General features: G+C 39.6%; 1 protein-coding gene across 2 annotated transcripts in view; it reads left to right on the forward strand.

Annotated features, from left to right (window-relative positions):
- Positions 1-14584, forward strand: part of stim1a (stromal interaction molecule 1a) — a 42919-nt gene extending 28335 nt beyond the window's left edge. The window contains exons 8-13 of one of the 2 annotated variants that reach the window (XM_028464096.1): positions 271-448; positions 1495-1662; positions 2313-2413; positions 5027-5256; positions 7963-8380; positions 11529-14584. In XM_028464096.1, the coding sequence (XP_028319897.1) occupies positions 271-448; positions 1495-1662; positions 2313-2413; positions 5027-5256; positions 7963-8380; positions 11529-12042 (1609 nt within the window). In that variant the 3' untranslated portion in view covers positions 12043-14584. The remainder of the gene's footprint in view (positions 1-270; positions 449-1494; positions 1663-2312; positions 2414-5026; positions 5257-7962; positions 8381-11528) is intronic. The other variant, XM_028464097.1, reaches the window with a different exon arrangement.
- Positions 14585-26478: the final 11894 nt, after the last annotated feature.

Raw genomic sequence — 26478 nt, forward strand, 5'->3', positions numbered from 1 at the left:
TTTTTTTTTTAAATGAGGTTGGTTTAAAAATATTGTCCATACAAAAATAACACGTGTTGTGGATACTCCTGCAGCCGACAGCTGTTCCCTCTGATGTCTGTTCGTCTTGTGCTTCCAGGCAGTCGGCCACAATCCTTTCCATTCCACGTGTCAGCCATTGTTTCCTGTAATGCCTTACTAATGACCTGCACACATTCCACTCATACATGACACTGGCATGCTTGGGAGAGGCACCAAACATAGTAATGAGTGAGTCCATTAATTCTCCAGGCTGCAGATTGCCCAGGAGGAGCACCGTACGGTGGAAGTGGAGAAGGTCAATCTGGAGCAGAAGCTGCGGGACGAGATCAATGCAGCAAAGCAAGAGGCCTATCGGTTGAGAGAGCTGCGCGAGGGAACAGAGAATGAACTGAGTCGCCAAAAATATGCAGAGGAAGAGCTCGACCAGGTATTATTTTGCTAAATAGCTTTAGGTCTACTTAAACCTGGTGTCTGATATTTATTTAAAGGTCCAGTATTATGTTATTTTTCACCCATTTTGAATTGTTCTAAGAACCCCAACAACATAGTATTTGAGGTTTATTTTCCTAAACTCACCTGTTTTCATCACAAAAACCTGGCATTTGAACAGTGTTGTGTAGACTTTTGATATCCACTGTATATCACTGTAGCAAAACCATTATAATGTGAAGTTTTCTCAATACTGCTCCTTTAAAATAGAATTAGTAAAGCTGAATGGATGTGAAAAGGTCAAATTAAGCTTAAACATTCAGTCTTGTCAGATTTGATGCCTTTCATTCCGAGGGCACCAGGTAGCCTGCATGGATCATGTGAGGTGTCCTCAGGAGCTCTAGTCTACTAAAATCTGAGGTTAATTTCAGTTTATTAAGTCATTGCACTCTGAAATGAAAGCATAGAACAAAAAAGCAATTTGAGTTGAAAAATAAATCATGAAATCCATCGACAATACTGTTCACCTGATGCTCTGGTACCACAGTGTGTTCCAACACTGCTTTTATGAAGACGGGGTTGTAAGTAACCAAGAAAAGTTGGAACACCTGTAGGAATTAGTAGCACCAGCTTTAAAGTCTTATTCAACCTTCATTGCTGCAGAACAGCTTTAAATTGTGAATCAAATGATTAACACATCATCAAGCTCTGTAGAAGTCTGATAATGATCCTGGTAATTTCAGTCAGGTGTGTTGGAAGAGGGAAACATCTAAAACATGCTGGATATTGGCTCTTGAGGACCAGGATTGACCACCCCTGTCCTGGTTCAAAGGAACACTACTGATTATGCGTCCCAAATTACATCTTTCCCATATTTGAGACACAGCTCCCACACCATTCTCAAATGGTAAACCTCTTTTGGCATTAAGGTCAATTTAACATCACGTCCCATATTTAATGATTCTAGTTGTATTTAAAGACAAGTAGGCTGTTTTTAGCTTTAATTATGGCTGCCGGTTTGAACGTGTAAACCTGGTATTGTAGGTGCGCATGGCGTTGAAGAAAGCAGAAAAGGAGTTGGAGTCACGGAGTGCGTGGTCACCTCCAGAATCTCTTCAAAAGTGGCTGCAGCTCACCCATGAGGTGGAGGTGCAGTACTACAACATCAAGAAGCAAAATGCTGAGCGGCAGCTGCTGGTGGCCAAAGAAGGGGTACATTTGTGATTTATGTTCAGTTTTTATTTTCATTTTTTTCAAATAATTGTGCATGGGTGTTTTATCAGTAGTAATACATTGAACACATTTCAGGGTTCTCACCGGGAATTTTTCAGAACGACTACTCAACTGGCGGCCCGGGGGCCACATGTAACCCTTGGTTTAATTTTATGCTGCCCCAAAAATAAATGTACAAAATGACAGAAAAACAAAACAAAAGCAAGACTACTACAACAAAAATCAACAAAACAGTATTACACAAAATTACTCAGAAAATATATAACATTACAGAAAATGACGAGAAAAACACAAAAAATGATGACACAAACACACATTACTCACAAGTCATTAATTTTATGTTTTTCTATTGTTTTATTTAGCTGATTGTTTTTGTTTGGATTATAAAGCAAACTAGATAAGTTAATATTGAGTACAATTTCAATCAAGTAACAGTAGTTATTCTTGAGTAGGATATATCAGTATTGTTTACACCTCTGTTAAAATCATAATTGATATAAAATGAATAATATTATCTGGACTTTATTTAAATAAACTCTGGTCTTTGTATTGAATTGTATGGAATTTTTTTCTATTTATAGAGTTGAAACAATATTGGCATTGTTTTAAATGTACCTCTGTATTTACAGGCAGAGAAGATAAAGAAAAAGAGAAACACTTTGTTCGGGACCTTCCATGTAGCTCACAGTTCCTCCTTGGATGACGTTGACCATAAAATATTGGCAGCCAAGTGAGTCTGAAGCAGTCAATTTGAAAGAGAAATATTTCGTCCTGTTTGCTATTACCGTAATTTCTGGGCTATAAAGTACAATTTAGCAATTTTCCAGGAAAAATTAACACATTGGCTGATGAGGGTGCCCTTCAAACGACTCAGTCAATCAGAACAGGCAGATAAACGGGCCGCGATACTCATGTTAGGTTTAACGGAGATTTCTGTGTTTCAACTGATAAGTTTCCTTCTCCACATGAAGTTGTCTCCTCAGTGCCCCACATCTACATATCAGTCTATTTACAGCTTTTTATTGTGCCTTCTTACTACGGCTGCACGATATTTTACCAAATAATCACGATTATTTGATGTCAAATATTAACCACGATTATTCATCATGTTACAAAAAACATCTGTATTTTTGTCTAATTACTTTTTAACAAACAATATATGAATAGTTTAGAGTGCAAAAGAAAAGCTTTAAACAGGAATAATGACAAATACTATAACATTTACCCACATTTTTTTCAATTACTTTGGGCTAACTATAAATACACTGTTACACAGTGCAGCTCTTTGAAAACAATTATAGCGTGTAAAGAAAAATTAAGAAAATTAGGCTTAAGCCTACAGGGTTTGAGCCAGAAACAGCAGCTTGTTAATGTCTGCTGGATTAATGAATCAATACAAGCTAATTAGGTACTTATGTCATTAAATTAATCGGGTTGTGTCGATACATGCAACACGAGCTCCCTCCCTACCTAAAAAACCCTAAAACTGACCAGTTTTCTTGACTCGTGTGCACTTCCACGTTACGTTAACTAAGTATTATCATGTCAGCTTGTTGCTGAGAGTCACACGCGGTGTGTGTGCATTGACGCACACGGGGCAGCAAGCAGCGCGCAGCTGATGTGACCTACATGTGTGTCTGAAACCAGCCCAACCCATTTGGTTCTGTTGGGCTCGAGTCAGGTAAGATCTCCATCCTGTGTGTGGATGGTTGGTCAGGTTGTGGAGGCTAGGATCGTGATCACGATTAAAATTTGATTATTTGTGCAGCCTTACTTTTTACTTAAACCAGACTGATACACCGCTTCATCCGTTCTTCTTACCGCGAACAACCGTAGAACGATAACAGCGAGTCCAGACTCAGAGTCAGAATACGGATGCGATTGCTTCTAAAGAAATCCAACGTGGTGATTCTGGCTATTTTTACTGTAGATGAAGCAGAGATCAGAACAGCCTGAATACATCCGCTCCATATTCGTCTGTCCTTCCTCCTTACGTAAGATTCTCCATCGGCCTTTAACAACTTTAAGCCATGTGTTTTCTTGTATTACAAACTGGCTGACTTTTACTACATACAGGCTGCCACAGCGCTGTCTTTCTCTCTAGCTGGGTTTCCATTACTTTTCGACATGCGCAAAATTTAGAGCGCAATAAAAACTGGTGATGGAAATACCTGAATTTCGTAAAAACACTCAAATATCACTAAAAAGTTTTGATGATTTCATGAGGAGGTTTTTCAGATGTTTCGATATTGAAATGTACGTCATGTCACATGACCACTTCTCTCCGAGAAAACATGGCGTGGTACGTGCAAACAGAATGAGAGTGGGACATTTCTTTGCTTTATACTTAGAAATCATTACTGCCACTTTAGATGTGAAACAATAAAGGAATACCGAGTGTTATAAGGAGGTTTAGAGCATCTGTCTTTCTGTAGCAAAGGGTGAGATTTCATGGGAATTACGAGACTCCTGCCCAAAGCAACATTCAATGGAAAGTTGTTCAAAGCACAATTATACTTTGTCGACATTTAGAAATATAGCTTTTATTTTGCGAAAATCTGTCATGGAAATCCAGCTTCTGACAACATTTATCTGAGTCTTTGCCATGATGAGATTGTCTTCATGACAAAATGACTGATCAGAATGATTCAATGGGAGTGCGAACGATTTAATGTTACTTTTCATTAGTCCACCTGGTCTAATGTGACGTAGCTTAATTTTGTGGCGGCATGAAGCTTGAAAACCAGAAAAAAAATCCACAAATTAGCCGTGCCATTGTTTAAGCAGGGTCCCCACAGTCATGAAGTTCCTGGAAAATTTGAGTTTGAAAAAAACTATTTTCCAGTGTTGGAAAGTAATGAAATATTTTAACTGTTTTTGAAAAGTTTGGGAAATATAGTCTATTTTATTTTAATGTTTAATATATGTTTAACCCCAAAGATGTTGAGCAATATCTGTAAGTGAAAGTGCTGCATACCGGCAGCATAATTGAGCGGGAATCACAAGATCCCTCAAATTCACGCAAAATCACTCTCTTCGCCTCATTTATTAAACTTGTAGGTAAGATTTTTTCAGCTGGGTACGCTAAAAACCAGGAAATGCATACGAAGAAAAAGATCTTAGCGCTTCAGAACTAAGTCATGGAAATTTGGTAAAATATTTTTGAAAAGTTTTGAAAAATCATTGTGAATAGTGTATGTGAACCCTGTTTAAGCCGCAGGGTTCAAAACGTGGGAAAAAAAATAGCAGTTTATAGACTGGAAATTACGGTTATTGTGTTTCCTAATCCAGAATAATTATAATTTAATTATCGTCCTAATGAAGTTTTCTTGACATTGTTCAGACAAGCGCTCGGCGAAGTGACTGCTGCTCTGCGGGAGCGGCTACATCGCTGGCAGCAAATTGAGTTCCTCACAGGATTCACCATTGTAAACAACCCGGGCCTCCCCTCCCTCGCCTCAGCACTCAACCTCGACCCCAGCTTCATGGGCGGCCGAGCGACTCCGCAGCACTTCATCATGACCGATGACATGGAAGACTTGGAGGAGGATATCGTGCCTGGAACTCTGCAATGTAAGAGTTCATCTGAATCTCTTGGCCAGTCATTGGGGATTAGCAAACGAGTCCCTAAACCTTCCAAGACCTTGCTGGGGAAACCCAAAAACCAACCCACATGAAAATTTGGACATTTTATTACCATTGCACATTTATCTGAGATCTGCAATGTCTGTGATTGTCGTTTTACATTTGTACAACGTTAACTCGCATCTTTTTTGTTTTTTGTTTTTTTTTTAATACACAATTCTACTTGAAAGCTTTTTGTTTATTGTTCAAGGTGTTTACTCGACTCTCAGGTAATTGATTGCTGAGCCTAAAAGCTCATGTGAATGATCTGCAAACTGAACTGTTTAAAAAAAAATACACCTCTTAATGACAACATGTTTTTGTGCTGACGTATTTGGAGTGAGTGTGTTTTGTTATTTTTTTGTTATTGCCAACTCGCAAGATACCAAAAATGCTTTTTAGTAGGAATGTCTCCCACAAAGTTTTAGTTTTTGAGTATTTTTTTGATCCACAAAGGCTGCTACAGATCGTTATCCACCCATTTTCCAAATGATGCTACTGATGCTAATTGAGGTTATTATTGGGGGGAAAAAATGAGCAAAGCCGATCATGTTTATTTATTAAATATAGTGTGAAATAATTCAGATCTAATTCTTCCGACTACTCGGGACATTCCGACTCATTTGCACTATTTTAATATTGTCCCGTTGCTAATTTATCATCACCACAGCCAATGTTGGGGTCAATTACAGTTACGTCTTCAATTACTCGTGTTCAATTGGAATTAAATAAAGATTACAGTGACCAGTATTTTTTTCCAGTTTCAATTACATTATAATGTTTATTTTATCCTCAGAAAGTAAATCACAATTACTGAGCCTGAACTAAATAACCTAATAAAAGTTTGCCTTCCTCTTGTGTTAGCTTTCTGTTAGCATCTCTTATGATAACGGGTCCTAAATTAGCTGTAAAACACACTAAAAACAAATATTTATCTAATTTCTTTCCTATCTATTGGTTACCTTGTTAGGCTTCCTAATCAATTAAATATTGGTATTAGTATTTTTGGTGTGGGAGTCTGTGCCATTTTTTGATTTAGTATACCCCTAGATTTAAATTTTTTAAATGGTAAAATGTGGGAAAGCTTAATAATTAACTACACATGTATAGAACTGTACATATGTATGAACTATAACAGGGTTCACCAGTTTAGCGTTAAATAATGATTGACATGTTTTTTTAGAATTCTCATGGCAATTACCTAATCAGTTATCTGAACTCAATTACTATTTGATTACCATTAAAACAGCAACAGATTTTTAAAATTACAATTATAATTATGCTGCAATTGTAATTAATTATCAATTATGCAATTACAATTATAATTGACCCCAACTCTGATCACATGACAGTAAATGACAATTATTTCCCACTCCTTATTTCCTCCCCCTCTCACTGCTGCCTCACTGGCACAAACTACAGATGGCAGCTGGCGTTTGGAGCGGCGAGCAAGTGACCTGTGGTCCTTTGGTTCTGACTACCAGTCCATGTGGAAATATCCCGGTTGGCCATTTATACTCACGATCCAGTTCGCTCCTCAGTCCTATTCTGTTCCCGCCCTTCTCTGACCTTTTAAAAGCCACTCAGAGCTGTAATGTTAACCTAATGCTGCAGATACACACAACTAAAAAAGGGGGACCTCATCCTTCTCCCTGCTGTGTTCATCTGAAATGACCTCTGACTTTGGTTTACTATCACACATTCTCCTTCTAAATCGTACAATCGTGGTTCCCTGTGTTTGTTCCCCCCTTTTTAATGGTTTGTATTAAAATGCTACAAATTAACTGCTTTCCTGTTCAAAACCTTTAGTCTTTTAGATTTTTTAAAACTTATTTAATCATTTGAAAGGAAAGAAAAAAAAAAAAAGTGCTGAGATTTTTATTTATTTATTTTTTTAATGCATGATTTAAATACAAGTAAGTCTTAAAAAAGGGAGATACTAAAACCTGGAAACATTTCAGAGACATAGGCTACAGGAGACGGAGTAAATTCTGCCTTGTACTGAATGCAAAGTTTAACAATTGTTACATGTTAGCATAACAGCTAGAGTATTAGTTTAATGTGTTAGCTTAATGTTTAACATGTTAAACATATTAGTTTAACATTTTAGTTAAACGTATTAGTTTAACATGTTAGTTTAAAGTTTAACTTGTTGGTTTAACATGTTAGTTTAAAGTTTAACTTGTTGGTTTAACAGGTTAGTTTCAAGTTTAACAGGTTAGTTTTACATAATAGTTAAATCTATTAGTTTACCATGTTAGTTTAGCATGTTTGTTTAAAATTTAACATGTTTAACGTATTAGTTTAAAATGTTAGTTTCAAGTTTAACATGTTACTTTAATGCGATACGTTATCATGTTATTGGTTAGTTTGAGCACGTGTGTATTACAGAGTGATGTTGGTTAAGTGTGGGTGTAAGGGTGAGTTTAGTCAACGTAACGTAATATCAGCAAGTTTATCATTGTACCAGTTATTAGAGCTAGTGGTTTTAGTGATATTACAGTCCGTGCATGCCGTACGGGGCAGAATTTACTCTGTCTCTGAAATGTTTTCGGGTTTTAGTATCTTCCTCTTAAAAATCTGAAAATCTTTCCACCGACTTTCCCTGGATGGATGAGACTGTTTGCTAATAACGCTGTTGTTTTGTGCCTACAGCTCCCAGTCTGATGTCCCTGCGTCAGCGCCACATTGACCCCCAGCTGGCCACTGGCTCCCAGAGGTTGGTAGAGAGTTGCCTCTTGTCTGGGCAACAGTTAGAGGGGACCCCCCCCCACCCTCCCCGGTCTAGGTCCAACTTCGCTCAGGCTCGGAGCCAGTCTTTCGGCCACCTCGACTCCCTCCCCCTCCCGCCTCTGTCCTCGGCCGTCTCTCACCCATCCATCATCTGCACTTTAAGCCCCAAACCTTCGCCCTTGTCCTCCTCTTCCTCTTGCCTTCCCAGCTCTGTGGGTGGTGGCGCAGCTCCTCATTCCTCCCATGCATATCATGCTTCTTTCCAGCCCATGGACCCCATTCCAGATTTCACATTCTCAGACGCCTCCAAAATTGACTCCACTTGCAGCGGCAGCCTTGGGTACCCATCACACTTTGTATCTCCACACTTTTGTGTGTGTGTGTGTGTGTGTGTTCACCAGGGTTGGGGTCAATTACATTTACGTTTTCAATTACCCATGTTCAATTACATACAATTATATAATGATTACTGTGACCAGCATTTTAAAAAAAAAACAAAAATTACAATTCAATTACAATTATTCTTATTCTGAGAAAGTAAATTACAATTGTGTTCCCAATTACTAAAGTTAAATTACAATTAATCACAATTAATGAGCCTGAAATAAATAACCTAATAAAAGTTAACCTTCCTCGTGTTAGCTTTCGGTTCTATTTTGTAATATTTCGTGAGATGTCTCACTATAGGATGCAACCTCTGTCTGCTTTCCTCAGAAGCATTTATTTGAATCTGCCAATCCTGATTGCCCAGTGAAGCACGTCCATCCGCTGAGGGGTCACCCACCTCCTATAAAAGAAGGACACGGACAGACGTGCACCATTCAACCACCCCTTCTCCTCTCAGCTATCTCGCTTTTTTTTTATTTTGCCAGTTTAACTGTCCACAGGTGGACTCTCTTTATTCCAGTCGAACTAGCAGAACTAGCACCTGCTCTGGACCACAACAGGTCGAGAAGTAGGTAAAACACAGCGCTTACCTTGCCTTGCTTGGTAGGTGCCGTCCTTCACTGCTGAAAGGTAGAGAACCTCCGGGCCTGTGCTCCGGCTGATAGCTCCTCCCAACGCTGTTGCTCCGGCACACGTTGGTCCCCAGCGGCTCTTTCACTCCGGTATTAGCCCCGCTGCACGCTCCTTGCCACAAGGCCAGTGTGTTTACTTCAGCACATCTTGCTGTCATCTTGGTCCCACTACCCTCGGCGCCCACGGGCCCGTGCGCACGTCGGTCCTCCCTCTGGGCTCTCACGAAAGTGTGTAGCCCAGCCCCAGCTCTAGATACTACAGTATCCGAGCTTTGGACGAAAGCGAAAGCTGCTGTCTCGAAAACCAACACTGTCCTTGACGTCTCTTGAAAGTCCAGTACATGTTGGCCTGCATCCCTGCTAGCACCTGGGCTAGTTGCCTCGTGGTAGCGCAAGCTGCTCTCCTAACTGCGTCACGTGGTGATGGAAGCTAAGGCCTCTCTCACCGAGGGAGTGGGATGCTCTGTGGCTCGCCTCCATTCATGTGGGGGTAAAATCTCCACTAAGGACAGGCACAAAGTCTGCTCCAACTTCCTGGGTCTGGCAGTTAAAACTCTGGGCTCGTGTAAGCACTGCGCCATGTTTAACACATGGAGCCTCCACAGGAGACTGGCACGCCTGTCTGAGCAGGACTCCTTCCCCCCTCACGATGTCCTTGTAGAAGCGAGTGAAGTAGAGACTCCGCTGATGGAACCTGCTCAGGGTTCCAGCTGAGGTTCCCAGCTCGACTTGGCGACCCCCTCCCCACTTCACGAGGATGTCCTTGTAATTGACTATGGAGAGTTTGATGAAGACTCCTCTGACCCTCTCGGCTCGGGTGTGATTGAGGACGACAAACATTTCATCACCCCGACTTGGGGCGAGCGTTCTGCCGCCTTTTTTTACCTCCCAGGAGGGAATGGAGGGCTCCACGCCCGTCTCCTCTGGGAGGATATCCCAGCCTTGACACAATGGACGTGTGTAAACGCGCTGCCGCACGGCTGGCTATTTTGTGGCCCACCGTAGTGACTGAAAACACCAGGTACCGCTACGAACGAAAGAAGCTTCCTTTTTCGAAGGGCACTCCGAGACAAATCCTTCCTGTCTTTCCTTTGCTGCTCGTTGAGGTAGCGTGCCCCTGAAAGGACCGTCGGTTCACCGGGAAAACCTCTGTCAGGTACTTCATCCGTCGACTGTGAGGCGATGGAGAGCCTCGGACTGGATCGCATGCCGCCAATGGAGCCCCTCGTTGCGGCTCACCTGCTTCCTCGACTGCCTGCCTGTCCCCCGGAGGCCCGTGTTGCCATTGAGTGGACCGTTTTCAGTCAGACCTGTTTGGTAGGACATATGCTTTTGCTGCTCTCTCAGTCAGGTCGCAGAATGTCCTCTCTCTCCTCACTGCCTATCAGGCTGAACTCTGTGAAGATCTCGCCCTGTCTCAGGACCCTGTAAAAATGGGGAAAATATCCACGGTTGCCGACGTCACTCCGCACCCAACGCTGCTCCATGCAGGGTATGGGAAAGGTGATGAGCAACATGGTTGTCCAGAAATGAGCCAGCTGGCTTGACTTCGTCAAACTGTCTGACGCAGAAAAGAGCGACATCCTGTATCCCACCCGTTGTTCCCAAAGGGATTTTCGGCTCCGCTTTGTCTTCAATGCAGTGGCGCTGCGAGGAGAAAAAGTCTCCACCAGAGTGACAAAGGGCTTTCCCTCAGGCTGCTCCTCGGGGTCTGCAGTTTAAAGTGGCAAGACCTTCCGTTCCCCGGCTGGTTCCGCCACAGCCTCGTCAAGGCCCACCCACCTGGCCTGGGAACCCTGCAGCTCCAACACAGCTTCATCTCCTTTGCTTTAGCCTAGCAATAACATTAACCTAGTAATAGCATTAGCCTAGCAATAACATTAACCTAACATTAGCATTAGCCTAGAATTAACAATAACCTGGCATTAGCATTAGCCTAACAATAACATTAATCTAGCATTAGCTTTAACCTGGAAATATAATTTGCCTACCATTTACATTCGCTAGCAATAGCCTAGCATTAACTAAAGTCTGCATTAGCATTTACCTAGCATTAGCATTACCTAGCAATAGCATTTACCTAGCATTAGCATTAACCTAGTCCCTTTGTCCCATTCTGGGACTTCGTCCCGAATTTCGCCATAATTGTAATTAATTATCAATTACGCAATTACAACTTGACCTCAACCATGATTATCACCGCCTGCTGCGTTTCTTTTCACACTGTTGACATTTCTTTTTCAACTTTCATGATTCCAAACTGATCCTGTTTTTACAACCTTCTCAGTGTTCTTCTCAACTAATAAATGTGGAGTTCCAGTGTCGAGTCTGCGCTGTGCGTGTCCATTGGCTTTGATGTGTAGACAAACCCAAGCATGCAAAGATGCAAGGCTTCTCCATGTCACCTGTGTGCCTCTGTTTTTTGCATATTTTCTTTTTTTTTTAATTTGTGTGTCGTTTTCTTTGCAGAGACCTAAACCGCTCAGACTCCGACTCGTCCTTGTCCCTCTCTCAAGTTGGTGATCGTCTGGCTGCTTACAGCACCAAAGGCCTCCTTATCAAACCCACCTCTCTCATGCATGGCTTCTCCAACCGCGCTGATGACACCGTCTCACTTTACTCTCTTACATCAAATGGAGGCAACCGAGTTCATGACGTGGGTCCCGCAGAGCTCGTCTCCGACAGCCCCATAGTGATGAAAAAGATGTACGGCTTGGAGAAGTCACCCAGCTACGGGGAGATTAACAGCTTGTCGGAGTCGTCTCGCTCCCTCAGCCCTTACTCCACCGAACCGGACACTCCATCGCCTACAGGTGGACAAACAGTGGTGGCTCCAGCCTCCAAAGCCAACAGCCGCATACCACATCTGTCCTCCAAAAAAAGCCCCCTAGAGGAAGACAGCGGCTCAACAGGGGAAGACACGGATTCCACCGCCAGCCGCAAGAAAAACACCTTCAAAATTTTCAAGAAACAGAAGAAATAAGACCTGCAGGATCTGCAGATGGACTGCTTCTGTCCAGTCTGTAAAAAGTGTTTTGGATTTGTTTAATTTTTTTTGGTCAATTGATGGCAATGTTTGCTGCCGTCACATCTTTTATTTTTTTAGCCACACTTTGTGGAAACTCACAGGTGTTCAGCTTTATCTGCTTATTTTGCCAATGTTGCTTATCTGGATTGAGTAGGGATTGGGTCTGTTTGTATATCAAAATGTAAAGTATTATTTATTCAGCAGAAACGATGCCAGTCTTAGGCCTTGTCCACACGTAGCTGGGTATTTTTTATAAATGGATATCCACCCTCCTCTGTTAAAAAAAAAAAAAAAGTTACGTCCACACCGTTTAAAAAAAAAAAAAAAAAAATCCATCCACACAAAACTGCATGAATGTGCTAGCCACAAGTGAATGAACGTCACTCTCTAATGTTGGCAGCTTTAGGTATTGTGGTCTCAAGTGCACCGCTATAGCTGCACATCTGCCTAACAGTGTTTGAGATGACCTGTTTGGACAAACCAAATTCAATTCATTTATTTATGTAGCGCAAATTACAGCAATAGTCAACTCGAAGGGCTTAGGGTCTGGAGAAAAGGCCGGGGTCGGTAACCCAATGTTGCGTAAATGCATACCGTAAACTATTTTATTGGCCGCATTACAATAATTTAGCATTTTTTTAAAGAAAAATCCACACAAATGCCGCAGCCTAACATAGGCCGCAATATACGGACGCGATGGCTTCTGAAGAAATCTAATGTGGTGATTTGGCAACTTTATGCTGTTATGCTACTATTACAAGTTGTCTGACTTTTACTGTAGACAGCCTGTATCCAGGATGTTCTGATCTCCATCTGTCCGTCCTCCTTACGGAAGCACGTCCATCAGCCTCAGTCCAGAGCACCAATCGATCCTGAACAAACCTTACGCAGGGATTTAACAACTTTATGCTGTTTATCCTTATCCTGTTCATCCACGCTGCAGCGAGCGCTTGCTCTCTCTCTCTGACAACATTTCTGTTGTTATGACGAGGCAGTGTGCATCGTGACAAAATGAGTGATCAGAATTATTGTGTGAGCAAAAACAATTTAGTGTTAATTTCATTGTTCCACCTGGTCTAATGTGACAGAGCTCAATTTTGTGGCAGCATGAAGCTTATCAAACCGGGAAAAATCCACAGTTTAGCCGCGTCATTGTTTAAGCCACAGGGTTCAAAGTGTGAGGAAAAAAGTACCGGCTTATAGTCTATAAATTACAATATTTTGTTTTGCATAATCTACCCTAATCAGCCAAATATAAGTAGTACAGGGTGCAAGGTATTCGCATTAAGTGGCCTGTCCCTCTATATGAGGGAGGGAAGGAGGGAATACGGGGACATGCAGAAGTTTTCACGCCACTCATTTGGGATGACGACTTCGTTCTCAAAGTTGTCCCACCAACTGGAAATGTGTCCAGGTCTGATCCATAATTGCTGACGGAGTCTTTGACGGCCAGCATGACGTCAAAGTGGAGGGAGGTTTTTTCCATCTACAATTGCAGACTGGAGCGCACTCCTTTGCTTCTCAAGGAGAAGCAGTACAGTGTCACGGTCGTGAAATTCCTGGAAAAGTTATGGAATTTGATAAAACAATTTTCCAGTCTTGAAAAGTCATGGAATAATTGAACTATTTTGGAAAAGTTTTGTTTAAAATATATTAAACCCCAAAGATGTTAAGCGTTATCTCAAAGTGAAAGTGCTGCATCAGCATCAGTGAGTTTACTGTATGTAAACTAGTTTGCTAATGTTTACGCTCGAGTGGTCTTGAATAAATCTTAGCAGTTCAGAAATTTGGTATATATTTTGGAAGAGTTTTAAAAAGTCATTGTGACAAAAGTGTGGGAACCCTGGCAGTAGTTGAACTCCTACCAACAGGCAGCCAAAAAGCACCTGTAGCGATTCAAGTAGCACAGTATCCATGTCGCCCACAAATGATGTATATTCATTAGATGTCAGACAGTGATGTTTGGAAACTTAAAACTCTGATGTATGTCCACACTCAAATGCAAAACCGGAGGTTTCCCAAGTCTTCACTTTGGTCGGAGTTTTCCAAAAGTCCCGTTTTTAAGAACTTTATCCTGCGTTTTCGTGTAGATGACAGTCTAAACCATAGAAAAATCTATTTGTTTTAGCAGCTACCCGGCTATGTGTGGACAAAACCTCAATGGGGTTTTCTTTTCTTGCTCTCAAAGATTTTGCATGTATTCACTTTGGTTTGACTGAATGCTTTGCTTGGTTGTCGTTATCCTTGCTATTTCTTTAACTACTACCTAAACTCCAACCAAAGTGAATGCGCACACATCCTGTGGCACCATAACACATCATAGTTGTAGTGATGGATCTGAGCTTTCCTGTCTTTAACACATTCGGGGATCTCACAGTCCAACTTTGGCTGTCAAAAAAAGAAATACTGTGCGGCATTAAAACCTGTAAGACTTCATCTGAGGGATTTTCACAACATTGATGAGACGCAAATAAAGGTACTTGTATTTGTAACAAAATGGAGCTTGTTTACTTGGTGTTAGGTATTTGCTTTATATCAGTAGTTACTTAAGGACCATTTATATACAACATTGAAGGTTTGGTCTGAAGTTTATAATGTTTATTTTTATCAGGGTTTGTGTGAAAAATTAGGTTAATCTCCAATCCAAACATTGGGCATTGAAATACTCACCAAATTACCCAGTTATACAACGTTTTAAGGAAGGATTAGCCTTGACTTTATTTTTTAGATCTTTCTTTGGGGCGGATGTTCTGTTTTTTTTGTCCTGTATGATATCACATGTCACATGATGAAATAGCTTATTTGCTGTTAAGGGCTACTATTACGAAGAAAACCCTTTGCTCTTATTACATTTTCAAGTTGTAATACTCGGGATCTGTGACTTTACTGGATTATCAGCAAATATTTGAGGGACAAAACCAAACTTTTTAAAGTGCCAAAATATGCCAGAGGCCTTTGTAATTCAAGCCGTTTTTACGTGGGAACGGATGACTTTCACAGCTCTGCAAATCCACAATGTCAGAAAGGAGTCCGTGCTATCAGCACAGTATGTTTACAGAATGCCTACAATTGGCATTGTGACAACAAAGGAAGAACTTTGTACCAGTTTTAAAGGTGACTTCAGTAGTTGTAGTCAATTGCAAAGACAGAGGGACAGGTTGGTTTCCTCTCATCAACCAAGAACCAAAAAATGCTGCAAAAGACACCGTATATCTCCTCCAGCTTTGTTACATCAAAGAGCTGGTTTGAGTTGAAAGAACTTTCAAATCGGTACTTTTTTTAAACAGTAATATGTACCTTATTTTTATGCACGACAGGGCTGTAAAACGGTTATGCCACTTGAATGTACGAGTCTACGTGTGTTTGCATCTGTCTGCTGCCAGTTAAATGCACTGCAATGTTGATGCATGTCATTGGGTTAGATGAGTGAATCAGCATCAAACTTAAGTACCGTCCCTTCCCTTTGTACCTTTTCTTTCATCTTCTATTTATGACTACATACAGTATATTTGTATAGAAAAAAAATAATCAAGCATCTTCTATGGTGGTGTAAACTTTGATAGGACTCCTGCATGAAAGCAATAAACTATTTTGAATGAGAGTCTTGGCTTTGGTTGATTTCATTAAGCTTCGTCGGTGTAAATGTTTTCTGACAGTAAGGGCAGAAATTCCAGTTTAACCATTAGTAGTGGGAGACAAGGAGGTGAAATTTATGTTGAAGAAAAATGTCAGATTCAAGTAGGATTCTTAGTGGTTCGAGTTGATGTGAAATTTTGGAAATATATGATACTGAGTAACAAATATTGTTTTCAATACAGAAATATGTATTCAATACAGATTTACATCAAATATAAAGTAAATTCTTTAAAGGGAAGGCTATTTGGCACAGTTTTAAATAATATTAATAATAATGATAAAATAATTCTTGCTCTGCCAGCATATTACTCAGAGAACCGGGGTTATGTAAATAACCTACAGTTCTCTTTCATAATGTCACCCTTTCTCCCTGAGTAGTCAGAGAAAATCTAATTCTATATTCTTCCGGTCTTACAGAAGTACAAAATAGTCAAAATCTACACAAGATTAGTGCTCAATTAGCTTAGATTTGTAAAAGAGATTGGCGACGGTAACTCTGCATAGAGTGAAAATAAACTTCCAACCACTATAAGAGGACACTGACAAATGCTTTATTGGGGGAAAGGATAATGTGTATTTTAACACTTAAACACCTCAAATATTTCTCTAAACGTGTCATTTAAAGACTTAAACCACATATTTGTCTCAAACAGGAAAAAAGAAATCCATGCAATCTTTTTAGAAAGTTAGTAGTTCTTGTAGTTTTGATAGTTTTTTAATAGTTCTTTATAGTTCTGATGCATCAGGTTTATGTATTTATATTAGGGATGTAATGATTCACTCAACTCCCGATACGATTCGATTCACGATACTGGGTTCACGATACGATTCTCATGATTTATTTTACAAAATGGGACTGTAGACAAATGCCTGAAAAATTTTCCTTCATTTTTTTGGGAAAATACTGTACTATTTTCTTTTTATTTTTCATTGTCAAAAGAATCGCTTGATAAACTATTCAAAACAATGCAGTTTAACTAAAAATACATTTTTAATGAAATAAATAAATAAAGGAATAATACAAATGAAGAAGAAGCCTATTAATTAAAATTCTGGTTCTATAGTAAACAATGCAAAACTGCATAATAGTTCTTTTTATTTTTAAAAGTGCAACTGAAAATGTATTTTGTGCTTTAACGATTAGACTTTAAAAAAAAAAAAAAAGTAATTTTACTGTATTTACGGAAGATATTTTTTTTGACCAGCAGAGGGCGCTGGTAACCCAGTATTCGGTTGGCATGCGCGAGCAGACAGAGCTAATAGAAAAACGTGACTCTAACAGATATTCACGTAATATTACAGATATTCTTTTGGTGCTAAAGGGGTAAGGAATCATTTATGAACATGTTTAAGAGTAGAAGGCGGCCAGAAAGAAAGTAGTAGCAGTTTCCGCCCGCCGCCAATACTTCTGGACAAGAGGATATATAGCACCCTCTGCTGTTTAAAAAAAGTACTGCGATTCAATTTTCACAGTATCGATGTGAACCGTGATACATATGAATCAATTTTTAACTGCCTTACGATTAATCATTACATGAAAAGTAACAAAAAAAAAACGTCTGAGATCTCAGGTAAAACAATAATTAAAAAAATGAGCGAATCATCCAACGAAAATATGAAATCCTTTATTTGTCCTACCACTCTCCTGGTAAACAGGTGGTCATCAGATCCGGAACGTCCTTTGCAGACCTCTCAGGTAGCAACATTATCTTGGCTTTCCATAGCATCCACTTCGTGGGTTGCAATACTTTACATAACAGTCAAATATGACTTTCACTATAAAATAAAAAAAAATAGTTCCAACAGTAAAATAACCCGGGGTACACCTTCCCCTTCTAAACGGCATGAGTCTCTTCATGCACATTTGACCATCTTGGACATTGTGGAAGAGACATCAGAGTTTTAGAGAATGTAACACCTAAGATACCACAAGATAGAAGCAAATCCCTGTGTAAGGTGCGGTGGGAACCTTTTCCAGTTTCTGGTTTAACAACATAAACGGGACTGTCTTTGATGCGTTTCACCAATGAGTAAATGGTTTGCTCTCTGCCTTTTGCAAGTTTGTGCTTCCCTCAAATGTTTATGTTTATGTACAAGCACTCTGTCACCAGCAAAGAGATCAGCAGCCCTTATCTTTTTGTCAAAATGTGTTTTATTTTCTCACCCATCTCGAGTGTTCAGATGCAAGGGTGTAGCTTTCTTGGGGGTTTTCATGGAGGGTCTTGACATAGTCTGAGTAGGGCTTTGAACTAGCTTTGCCAGGGTAAGTACCAAGGACAAGAACGATAGGCAGCCATGTAATGTCATTTATGGTTTAGTTGTAGGCCTGTGTTAGGGACTTGACAAAGTCTCTCCAATGGTACTTGTCTTTGTCCTCTAATGTGCCTAACATGTCTAGCAGCGTTCTTTTGTACCGTTCTACCGGGTTTCCCCGGGGATGAAAAAGCCATTGATGATAATCTGGTGTCTCAAGAAGACTTGAAGTTCCTTGCAAAACTCAGAGAGAACACCAAACAAAACAAAAGAGGCCACTATGAAATGCCATTACCATTTTGTAATGAAAGATCCAAGTCACCAAACAATAAAAATATGTGCAATACATCGCTTGAAGTGTCTGGAAAAGAGTTTCAAGAAAGACAAAACATACTACAGGGACTACACAAACTTCATGGATGACATCATCTCAAGAGGTGACGTAGAAAAGGTCCCTGACAAAGAATTAAACACTTCCGGTATATCCCACACTATGGGGTCTATCACCCGTGCAAACCAGGGAAGATCAGAGTAATATTTGACGCTTCTGCCAAGTACCAAGATACCTCTTTTAACGACCATCTCCTGACCAGTCCTGACCTGACGAATACGTTGGTGGGTGTTCTTTGTCGTTTTCGCAAAAGTTCTGTTGCATTTATTTATGATTTAAAGTGAATGTTTCACCAATTTCAGGTCACAAAGGAATATAAGGATTACTTAAGGATTTTTTGGTGGGAGAAGGGAGACTTGGAAGCAAGTGAGTCTTTTGGATGAGTCCATCTATTTGGAGCAGCGTCGTCTCCAGGCTGCGCCAACTTTGGCCTGAAACACCTCACTGCACAAGGACAAGGTAATTTTCAAGAGAACACCATATCCATACAAATAAACTTTTATGTCAATGATGGCTTGACAAGCGTTCCTACAGAGAGTGAAGCTATTTAACTTATCAAAGACTCAAGAGAGCTATGCGCTACAGGAAAGTTAAGGCTTCACAAGTTTGTGTCCAATAGTGAAAGTGTTATATCCACTATTCCTGAAGTAGAATGTGCTACATTTAAAGACCTGGACATGTGTTTAAGTTAACCACGCATTGAAAGTGCTCTTGGAGTGGAATGGTGCGTAACATCAGACACTTTTAAGTTAAGCTAATTGCATACAAAGAATCAAGTCAAGCACAAAACCAGAACAATGGGCATATGTTTCGTCAAAGCATAACCCTGCGGACTACATTCAAGTCCTCTGATTGGTTTAAAGGACCAGCATTTCTCTGGGAAAGGAACCTAGCTGATAGAGATGTCAAGGTCGGAGAGCTCAAAGAAAATTATACAGAGCTTTGCAAAGCTTTTGTGTGAACCACCAAGGCAAAAGAAGAGCAAACTATTCTCGACAGATTTGAGTTCTCAGAATAGACTCGATTGATAAGAGCACTTGCCATCTTGAGAAGGAAGGTCAAGGAACACAAAGGTGAAATACTAAAGTACCAAAAAAGTACAAGTTTAGAAGAGAAAAAAGAAACTGTTTGTCATTAAACTAGTTCAAGAGAAAGCTTTCACAGAAGAAAAAAAGAATCTGAAATAAAAGAAAAAAGATTCCAAGACCAAAGATAGAATACTGCACAAACTGAGTCTGTTTCTGGATGATGAAGTTGGCAGACATTTGAGTCAAGCTGTGCTAGACCCACACGTAAAGCATCCAGCCATACTCCCCACAGACAGTCATGTCTCAAATTTGTTTATCAGACATTTCCACTCGAAAGTTCAACATCAAGGTCGTGGAATGACTATGAATGAACTGCGAGCTAATGGTTGGTGGATCCTTGGAAGCAGCCTTGCAGTTTCATCATCCATATTCAAATGTGTCAAGTGTCGCAAGTACAGAAGGAAGACAGAGAATCAAAGTATGGGAAATTTACCAATAGACCGGACAGAACCTAATCCATCCTTTACTTATGTCGGAATGGATTGTTTGAGAAGACGGACGTAAAGAACTCAAACAATATGGACTCATACTTGCCTGTCTATGTTCATGAGCCATACATATCAAAGTTGTGGACGATCTAAGTACAGACACATTCCTCAATGCTTTACAAGCGTTTATTGCAATCAGAGGGAATGTTCGTCAACTAAGATGTGACAAAGGAACCAATTTCATTGGTGCCCAGAAAAAATTTGCGAAACTCATGAAAGATTTGGATCAAGAGAAAGTGAAAGTACTTGGATGGGAATTTCTCATGAATCTCCCATCGGCAAGCCTTATGGGCGGTGTATGGGAAAGGCAGATGAGGGCCATTCGTAGTGTTCTTTCAGCTATCCTTGACCATACAGCAAAGAACCTTGACGGTACATCATTAAGAACCTTGCTGTAGAAAGTCATAGCGATTATCAACAGCAGGCCATTCTCAGTTGAACATTTGAACGATCCAACTGGCCCTGAACCGCTAACGCCTAACCACATCTTAACAATGAAGTCGACCATTATTCAGCCTCCACCAGGAAAGTTCATGAAAGAAGACGTTGGAGAAGAGTACAATATTTGGCCAACGAGTTTTGGATCCATTGGAGAAAAAAATATTTACTCAACTTGCAAACAAGACAGAAGTGGAATGCACACAGAAGCGAATGGAAGCTAGCCAAAGTTACAGATGTCTGTTCTGGAACAGATAAAGTGAGAAACCTTCGACTTTTGGATAGTGTTGTATGGTGTGTATTAATCATTCATTCATTATTCTGCAAAAGAAATGCTTATTTAACCATTACAGCTATTCGCCTGTTCTGACATGTCACACCTGTTTACTGCTTTTCGTAAGGACACAGCAGCAAAGTAAATGTTGTTATGTGATAACCAAAACACCACCTGTTTTCCACAGAAGGTGCTAAAAACTAACACCTCAAGGTGTCAGCAGTCACACTTTAGGTGTAAGAAGTCACACTTTACTTAACAGGAAGACAATGCCTTGTTATGTATCAAGTGTTAACCACCAACAACAACAACAACTAGTGTGGAAACCACCCTTTGTGAACATCTGTTATTCCAGCTGGGCCATGACATCTGTGTGAACTTTTGTCCTATTTTTCCATTCGCTTAGGTGGTCAGATCATGTATTATGACATAATATCACGCCATGCTTCAGGCTATATATACCACTGATTATTGTGTTCGGGGGCTTCTCTTACACGGACATTCTAGTTGTTCTTGAAACCCCCTTCTTTCTCTATCGGCTGATAGTTTAAGACTTTGATACTTTGAAACTTTTTGATTGACTTTTGATTTTTGTAAACCTATAATAAACATTCATTAACTATTAAGAAGCCTACTTGATTAAATTACCCGCCTGCAAACACCCACATCTGAGACGGCACCTGGTTGGAGGACACACTTCTAGGCCTCTGGTAAGTGAGCCTGCCCTTGGTATCCTCTTAACAGGGGTGCCCGGGGAGGGCTAACTCATGCTGTTGTAAAAAAAGAGTTGTTTCCAGCTTCGACCTGTATTGGATGGGTCCTAATATCAATCCCACAAAACTATAGCGAGACTACTCATAAACCTAAAATATGATAGACTTCCAATAGGAGGAAGTACACAGTCCTTTTCTTCATTAGATAACAATAATAGAGAATAGGCAGCCAGCTTCGGAGACAAGGTAGAGGGGGAATTCTTGTTTGAGTAAGACAGTTTTAGAACCCCTGCCGTCATATAGTCCCGCGGGCTAAAGACAGATAGTGAAAAGACGACAAACTTACAAATAAAACCGTTTCACTAGAACAACCAATACATAAGGCAATTGTTTTGATACAAGCAGACTAATGCTTACAGTTGTTTTTCATGTTGAGACTGTGTCATAGTCTGAACATGATACCCCCCCTTTAAAATTATGGACAAAATTGCCGTAACAGTATTTACGTGGGAGCTTAAGTAGAGTTGTCAATTATGGCCAAATGAGTATGTGTTTGAAGGTTGGATGTACAAAGAGGTGTACATGCTCAATACTGTATGGGGCATGGACATGATACATTTGTTGTTTTTTTTTTTACTAATTTTTATATTTTTGTAGTGTATTTTTTTTTTTTATTGGAGTCATTTTGTGTATTTTTGTAGCTTTTTTGGTGTAGTTTTGTGCATTTCTGTTGTCATTTTGTGTATTTTTTGTATTAATATTTAGTTTTTAATTTTTTAATCATTTTCATAGTTTTGTTGTCATTTGGTGTATTTTTCTTTAATGTATGTGTTTTGGAGTCGTTTACTGTAATGTGTTTTTAAAGCCTTTTTGTGTATAGTTACAGTTATTTTGTCTGTTAGTGTTGTGGTAGTCAAGACCAGTCTTGGTCTCAAGACCGGTCTCCAGACCAAATTTTAAAGGTCTCGGTCTCGTCTCAGACTCTGAGGCATTTTGACTCTGTCTTGTCTCGGACTCGGGCTGCCCGGACTCAGGATTTTCCGTCAAGACCGTTCGAGACCACCACTAATTCCTGCTATTTTTAAACTTTTTTATAATGCGGAGAAGAACGGGATAAAACAATCCTTTATTCACAACCTTCCTTAATGTGACTGAGTGACGCCTATGACACACTCGTGTGTGTGTGTGTCTGTGTGTGTGTCTGTGTCTGTGTCTGGCTGGCTTCGGTTTCAGTTTGGACCACGGAGCGCGAGGGAGATAGAAACTTATCATTGGTAAAAATCCCAGTAAAACTCCAGAAAACAATCACCAGGAATAAATGTTAACTCCCTGGTAAAGATAGTAGCTCTAACAACTGGTAAAATGATAAACTGATGATATTACAGCCTGTGCATCAGTATAGGGACACATATACTCCGCCTCTGGGTCCTAGTGCCTGCCGGCCGGTGGAGCCTCTTCTGTTTACCGAGCCATACCTGTCAAGTATCCGGTTTTGGGTGGGAAACTCCCGTATTTTACCCCTTTTTCCAGCCATCTTCCCGTATTAGTATTTTCCAGTAAATATCCCGTATTTTAATGTAATAAATAAAATATGCCACACTGAACTGAACGCCGTCACTCGCCTTGCGAGAACTGACACCTGAAATGGCCTGGCTTGGTGGCAGTTCTCGTGAGATTAGTGCCGACAGCGGCAACAAACCCGGAAACAACTCAGAAGAGAGGTGAATGAATGAAGACATTCCGGCGAAAAAAAACAAAGAACTGCTGTAAATATGTTGTGAACTGGGAAAGAGAGTTTATCTTCCTAAAGAGCAGCAGGATGTGACACAGTTACATGTTCTGTTAGATTAATAACTGAGATTTTAACATCTACCACAGCAGAAGTCACCATGAAACATCAGCCAATCACAAGCGCCACAAATATGCACTGCTTTATAAAGTGTTAAAGAATGTAAAGTCTGTAATAAATGTGTCTAATAAGTCATTAGTGAATACCAGAAAACCACATGAGTGAGCATGATAAATTATAATAAAAATTTTTATGAAAATAAAATGTTAATGTCTAACTTAAAGACAAACAATGTGAAATTAACAGTAAATATACAATGTGCTGATTTGTATATAAACTGTAAGTATATTAAATAAACACGTGCTTCATTTACACATTTATGTTTTTATTTAGGCTGTTTTATAATTTAGGAATTAGGGCTGGGCAATATATCGAGATTCAAGATGTATCGAGTTTTCTATTTTGGAGATATAGAAAACTATATTATTTCATATATATATATATATATTATAGCTTATTATGTATTATAATACTAGTTTTAGGAGTCGCTGTTTTTACTTCTCAGTACAACATGTAAAGCTCAGTTATAATGAGTGTCACATATTGATCAACTGTTTGTTAATAAATGTCCCTGTGTGGCATTTTGCATCAGCAAATTTAACCCAGAATTGTCTTTCTGGTCAGACTTTATTTGATAAAATGATCAAGATTTATATCATATATCACCATTTTGAGAAAATATATTGAGATATGAGTTTTGGTCCATATTGCCCAGCCCTAGTAGGAATGTTCACAGCATTTAAATGTTAATAAAGGTCGACCTACCAGACTCTAATCACATAATTGTATTTAGTAAGTGGTTGACAAGTGGGTATTTTAGATTTATTGTACATCTATATTAAAATATAAGGGATACTGCTTGGTTTAGCGGGTGGGACGGCTCGTTGTGGGCGCCAGAAAAATTTCCCTTATTTTCAAATTTAAAACTTGACAGGTATGTACCGAGGTCCGTGTGTGTCTGTGTGAAAGTCTGCATGTTCATACCTCTTTCCATCCACTCTTTTCATTATATGCATGTCTTTTAAGGCTTTTATTACATAGTGTAGGCTGTAGTCCGGGCAGCCGCCATCTTGGATTATGTCGTCACCAGCGCGTCATTGCCGCAAGTTGCACAAGCGCAGAATGAGTCAAGTAACTGTAAAGAGGTCTTACATTAGTCTATTTTCATTTTAAAACGGTGTTTTTTTTTAGGCTTTAGACTCCAATTACATTTATGTATATAATATGTTCCCCACAATATAAGCAGGTTCATTATAGAACTATTTTTGTTGTTTCCATAATAATAATAATCTTTCTCAACAAGAACTAATAATTTGTCACATGACTGTTCCAGGGTTTGAGTTTGTTTTATTTAGCTTCACATCTACCTGTAGCTCTTTGTTTTTTAGACTGATGACAACTTGTTAGTAGTTTTATTTCAGAAAGTTTCACTTTTACAGTTACAGCTGGAAACCTTTGTTTATTGAATATCCTAGTTACAGTACAGCAACCAAATTAAACTATATCAACTAAGTGAATTAATAAAAATGGCCTGTGTAAAGGCTTTTTCATATCTGTGACCTGTTGACCTGCACAACTCAAAGAATCAGAATCGAGAATCGTTATTTCTTGGCAGAAATACTTTTAAACACTTGCTGTACATTCAGCTGACATAAAAATCTTGTTTTCAAATATGTAGAATAAAAACAATGTTCCTCAAAATACTGCAGTTTCAGCACACGCACCACAAGGGAGGTCCCATTTGTTTCGACAGTGTGTTTCAGCCTAATATGAAAAATATAAGAGTATCCTAGTCAACTTTCATGCATATTTCGATGTCTTTTTCTTGTTCTTCTCTGTTCTGGTGGATTAAAAACATCTGCCAGAAACGTGTCCGTCTGTAATACCGGTCCGTCGGAAACACTTTCGTTTCCGACGGACACCTCCGTTGTGGCCATTTTGCATTTGTGTTCGTTTCTGTAAATGCATTCACCTGACACTTCCCAGCCACCGTAATATTTTGCAACAAAGCAAAGTATGTCATTTATTTTACCGTTTGTTTGGTTTTTATTTACATCCTTTCCAAAGTTTTAATCTGTGTTTCTTAATGTTAGATATGTTCAGTGTTCGCCATTAAAGTGTTGAATTCTATCCCCAAAACAAAAGACAAATCAACAATAATACAAAAAATAAAATTAAGATAAGTCGCTCCACATCTATCGTCTGTTGGCTTAAACACAAGTTTACTGTTAAGGCCACATACTGTATTTCTATACCAGCAGGTCAATACACAATACAACACATCAGTACAAAACAAGCATAACAAAAGGAAATGAAAATACAAAACCAAATAAAATGCTTTCGTTTTTGCAACACACCCTCACCTGCTGTACTGCAGTTAAAACAGTATTACTACCGACACGGGATCTCTGTTTGGTACCTGATCTCGTACTTTACACACTGGCTCACACATAACACTGCCTATCTCATCTGTGAGATCACTTGACACAGCAGTAACCTGAACAGAGCCCGTCTAATCAGTAAGAATATATAACTTAAAGTTATAATAAGCAGACATGATACTTACGCTACCACAGCCTCTGGCGTCCTGACTGCTCACGAGGAAAAAGTTTGTCTGGTGTCGCAGGTAAATATGTGCTGATGGACCAATCAAAAACTTCCACTTGGCCACACTTTATTTAATATCTTAAAAACTAAAGCAGCACAAACGATAATTTTTTTCAGCACAAACCAGCACTAATGCAGCACTAATGATTGAGACCATTTTTGTTCATTTTGGACGTTGTGGGGGGGCTGAGTGACGTCATTACCTTATAATATTGTTATATCTTAAAAACTAAAGCAGCACAAACGATAATTTTTTTCAGCACAAACCAGCACTAATGCAGCACTAATGATTGAGACCATTTTTGTTCATTTTGGACGTTGTGGGGGGGCTGAGTGACGTCATTACCTTATAATATTGTTATATCTTAAAAACTAAAGCAGCACAAACGATAATTTTTTCAGCACAAACGGGCACTGACGCAGCACCAACGATTGAGACCTTTTTTATTCATTTTGGACGTTGTCGGGGGACTGCGTGAACTTAGATTGACCTTTAAAATATTGTTTAATATCTTAAAAACTACAGCAGCACAAACGATAATTTTTTCGGCACAAGCCAGCACTAACGCAGCACAAACGATTGGAACTTTTTTCACATTGTTTTGAGTGGGGTGGGGGGCCAGCTTAACTTAGGTTGTGCACGCTGCAAAAAAG

This window comes from Gouania willdenowi, chromosome 13 (genome assembly GCF_900634775.1).
Source record: "Gouania willdenowi chromosome 13, fGouWil2.1, whole genome shotgun sequence".
Lineage (NCBI taxonomy): Eukaryota > Metazoa > Chordata > Actinopteri > Blenniiformes > Gobiesocidae > Gouania > Gouania willdenowi.